Raw genomic sequence first — 4,465 nt, 5'->3', positions numbered from 1 at the left:
TGTATAGCTGGGAAAGATGTTTCAGGAGATATGGTGTGTTGGGGGGGGGGGCTGTCTGAACAGCTGGGGGAGATGGGTTGGATATACGGTTGTAGAAGTGGTGAGGATTTGGTTATTGTGATGTATGGTGTTGTTTTTGTATCGTGGTGTAGAGGGCAAGGTGAGTATGGTACACGTAGGCAGTACTGCAGTACAAAATATTTTTGGGTGTTTTGTTTTAAGGGGTGGTGGTGAGGGTGGTGAGGTTTTAATGAAATGAGAATGTTTCATTAAAGAAAGACAAAAAGTCAAAAGTCGCTCTCCCCTCTCTTTCTCTCCCTCTGTCTTAAAGGTCCCCTGAACGTTATTGACCTGCTGGCCATCCTCCCTTATTACGTCACTATCTTCCTGACGGAATCCAACAAGAGCGTTCTACAGTTCCAGAACGTCCGGCGTGTGGTGCAGATATTCCGGATCATGAGAATATTGAGGATTCTGAAGCTGGCCAGGCATTCCACAGGGCTGCAGTCTCTAGGTCTGGATCCATGTTGTTTATCCCGGTGTATCTTAATCCTGGTCCTTGGGGGACCCAAAGTGGTGCACATTTCTGTTTTTTCCCTAGCACTACGCAGCTGAGTTGATTCGTGGCATCAGGTGTGTAGTGCAAGGGGGGAACAAAATGTAAGTTTAGGTCCACAGAACCAGGATGAAGAAACACTGGCATTTGCCTCATTGAGGACATTCAAGTTTTTTCTAATGTAATGTAATGTAATCTAGGCTTCACCCTGAGGAGGAGTTACAACGAGCTGGGCCTGCTCATCCTCTTCCTGGCCATGGGCATTATGATCTTCTCCAGCCTCGTCTTCTTCGCCGAGAAGGATGAAGACGCCACCAAGTTTACCAGCATCCCCGCCTCCTTCTGGTGGGCCACCATCACTATGACTACGGTGGGTTACGGTGACATCTACCCTCAGACTCTGCTGGGTAAGATAGTCGGGGGGCTCTGCTGTATCGCCGGGGTGTTGGTCATCGCTCTGCCCATCCCTATTATCGTCAACAATTTCTCTGAGTTCTACAAGGAGCAGAAGAGGCAGGAGAAGGCTATAAAGAGGCGGGAGGCTCTGGAGAGGGCCAAGAGGAACGGTAGTATCGTCTCCATGAACCTGAAGGATGCGTTCGCCCGGAGTATGGAGCTGATGGATGTAGTCGTGGAGAAAGGAGGAGAGGACAACCACCTGTCTCCCAGCTGGGCCGGCACGCCCAGACACACCGCCTCCGACAGGTCGTTGGATAAGAAGTACCCCGAGTCCGTCCTCCTGGGGTCCACCCACCGCATCACCATCACCACCAGCGGTAGCCCCGAGCGGAGGCCCCTCAGTAGCTTTCAGTATAGAGGCCGTATCCCAGAATTCAGAGGCAGTACCTCTCAGCTTCTTAACGCTCAGAACCTAGAGATCATGTTCAACCAGCTGACCAAGTCTCAGTCCTTTACCAACCTCAACACTTCCTGCTCTGTGAGCACTATGAGCACCTCCGCCACCACGGCAACCTCGGTATCTTCGCGGCAACAGCACCCAGGGTCCCCGGCCTGGCCCCAACAGGAAGTGGAGCTGGAGAGGAAGGAAGTCCCACCCTCTTCCTCGACAGAGCCCCTACTGAAGGAAAGCGAAGCAGTACGCAGCCTGTCGAGCATGGACAGCTTCGCCAGCTGCAGGGCTGAGTTCGGGGAGGGCTCTGGATACGGAAGAAAGTTCCCTCCATCTCTAGACCTCCTCCCAGAATCGAGGGTCAACGATGCCCAAAGCCTCCAGGACGCTGCCTCCCTCAAAGACAGCATGTATGAGTTTGTCCCCTACAACCAAGATGGCGGCACACAGTTCCCGAGAGACGACGTGGAGAACATCCGTAGCACCCTGAGAGACGGCATCAACCCTGTCGTCAAGGGGACCAAAGAGCTAAAGGTCAACTTCATCAAGGGCCCACCCACCGAGCCCCCCCCGACACCACCCAGCACCACCTCTCCCCATGACATCAGCTTCAGCTTCCTGGAGAATGAATCCCCAGAGAGAGAGACCTCGCTGCTCTTCCCCAGCACAAAGGCCGTCATCCTGGGCACAGAAGACGAGACCAGCCCCCTGTCCTGCGAGAGTCTGGTGGTGGACACCCCGCCAGGGGATGAGGACTCCCCGGACCAGGGTCTCGGGGGTCAAGGTCCGTCCAACGAGGAGAAGAATCAGATGGAAGTGGCGGGAACGACAGGGGGGCCACCGGCTGGGAACTGCACCCAGGATGTGGTGGTGGTGGGAGGAGGGGCAGGTGGGGAGGGCAAGGTCGACAGCAACCCAAGTGGACACAACAAATCAGAGAACCACATGTTTACACCAGAGATTCACCTGATGCCCGGGGACGCCAGTATCTCCCCGAACTGCGAAACCAGCATGTAACCCACTGGAACTACGTTTAATTAACCTAACCTTGACCTGCTGAAAAAGACGAAGAAGAATGAGGAGATATTGGAGAAGTGAGATGAGAGGAAAAAGGGAACACAGATAGTGAAATAGTGGAAGAGATATTTGCATGGCATGACAAGTCCCTTTTCTACGTGTGTTGTGTATTGCTGAAACAGACACTGCAGCGGTTTACTGCTGAAACAGACACTGCAGCGGTTTACTGCTGAAACAGACACTGCAGCGGTTTACTGCTGAAACAGACACTGCAGCGGTTTACTGCTGAAACAGACACTGCAGCGGTTTACTGCTGAAACAGACACTGCAGCGGTTTATGGCTGAAACAGACACTGCAGCGGTTTACTGCTGAAACAGACACTGCAGCGGTTTACTGCTGAAACAGACACTCCAGTACTTTTTGCAGAATTAGGAGGAAAGACGGGGAGAAGAAAACTGTGGGGCTCAAAACGAGAAACTCATACGGACAGAGATAATTTATCCAAATATGAGGACATTTTTGATCCTGATGTATATTTCAACTGTGTTCCTTTTTATTCTAGCAACAAAATGCACGGAGGGATTTATCTTTAAAAAGCATGCATTTAAAAAAAATATACATATTAAGTACTTGGCTGAAAGCGTTCCACTGTACAGAATATGACAACAAAGACAATGCACAGAAGAAGAGACAGAAGAAATCCATGTTTTGCCAAAAGGTACAAATATTTCCAATGTGAGGAGAATGGAAGTAAATACATTGACAGACCTCAGACAGAGTGTGTATCCCAAATGGCACCCTTTACCTTAAACTGTATTAGTGCACAACTCTTTCCCTATATAGAGTAGTGCACTACATAGGGCATAGGATGCCATTTGGGATGTCGGCAGAGTGTTACGACCTATGACAAACATATCACAACCTTAACGTGGAAATGCAATGTGTAATAACCACGGCAACTATGTCATGTTTTTGGAGTTAATGATGAGATTTATGTATGAACTTTAATGTCATTAACCTTATTGTTTTAAGTTTTCATTATAATTGTTTTGTCATTATTAAAAGACCTTAGGTTAAATGACCAGAATATTATTATTTTAAATTATTATTTTTGTTAGAAAGAAGGATGGTAAAAAAATAACGTTTCTTCCTCTCGAGTACACAACTATAAGTTGCCTAAATCTGTAGTTAGTGAGGACAACAGGCAAATGCTTCAGCTACTAAACATAATAAATCAACATATTTATATCAGCAAGCAACATAGGTTTATAGAAAGAATAAAAATCATTAGTTGAAATACAACACTATACCTTTTCCACTTCTTAATTCCATCCAAAATATCACACTAATAATAATATGTACTTCTGAATGTAGCTTTAACGGATTTAAATTCTCTAAAATACAGTAAAGTAGGCCTACAGTTAAGTTAGTTATAATCCTAGAGGCTTTCTATCGGGGCAGTGGGGAGGTTCCAACTTATTAACAAGTTATTTATCAACCTGATAGATATGTTAGTCTTTGATTCTTGCATATGCTACCGTAAGCTCTTCCTTTAGACAATGTGACCAATGGTACATCCCATAACACCTTGTTTCCCTATGTAGGGCACTACTTTTGACCAGAGTCCCATGGGTACAAATAGTACTATAGTCATGGGTTCTGGTCAAAAGGAGTGCGCTATGTAAGGAATAGGGTTTCATTTTGGAAGCAACCAATGATAGAACATCACAGAGAGAAACTCAAGTACAGAATAGCTTTTATCTATCAATCTATCAGTGCATCCAAGCTGCTCAATAACGTTATCAGTAAATGTGTGCTTTTATTTTCCCTCATGGGTGGTGGGTCTGTAGTGTCATCATACCTGGTTGGTCTGTAGTACCATCATGCCTGGTTGGTCTGTAGTACCATCATACCTGGTTGGTCTGTAGTACCATCATACCTGGTTGGTCTGTAGTACCATCATGCCTGGTTGGTCTGTAGTAACATCATGCCTGGTTGGTCTGTAGTACCATCATACCTGGTTGGTCTGTAGTACCATCAT

At 47.1% G+C, this 4,465-nt stretch overlaps 1 protein-coding gene across 1 annotated transcript in view; it reads left to right on the top strand.

Moving 5' to 3' along the window:
- Positions 1-2,528, top strand: part of LOC112072095 (potassium voltage-gated channel subfamily B member 2-like) — a 31,656-nt gene extending 29,128 nt beyond the window's left edge. Inside the window, exons 6-10 of the mRNA XM_070439646.1 lie at positions 153-160; positions 332-514; positions 757-1,311; positions 1,396-1,497; positions 1,558-2,528. Of these exons, the coding sequence (XP_070295747.1) occupies positions 153-160; positions 332-514; positions 757-1,311; positions 1,396-1,497; positions 1,558-2,423 (1,714 nt within the window). The 3' untranslated portion in view covers positions 2,424-2,528. The remainder of the gene's footprint in view (positions 1-152; positions 161-331; positions 515-756; positions 1,312-1,395; positions 1,498-1,557) is intronic.
- Positions 2,529-4,465: the final 1,937 nt, after the last annotated feature.

This window comes from Salvelinus sp. IW2-2015, unplaced genomic scaffold (assembly GCF_002910315.2).
Source record: "Salvelinus sp. IW2-2015 unplaced genomic scaffold, ASM291031v2 Un_scaffold1822, whole genome shotgun sequence".
NCBI lineage: Eukaryota > Metazoa > Chordata > Actinopteri > Salmoniformes > Salmonidae > Salvelinus > Salvelinus sp. IW2-2015.
The sequence above is the reverse complement of the archived record's forward strand: the minus strand, read 5'-3'. Positions and strand labels throughout refer to the sequence as shown.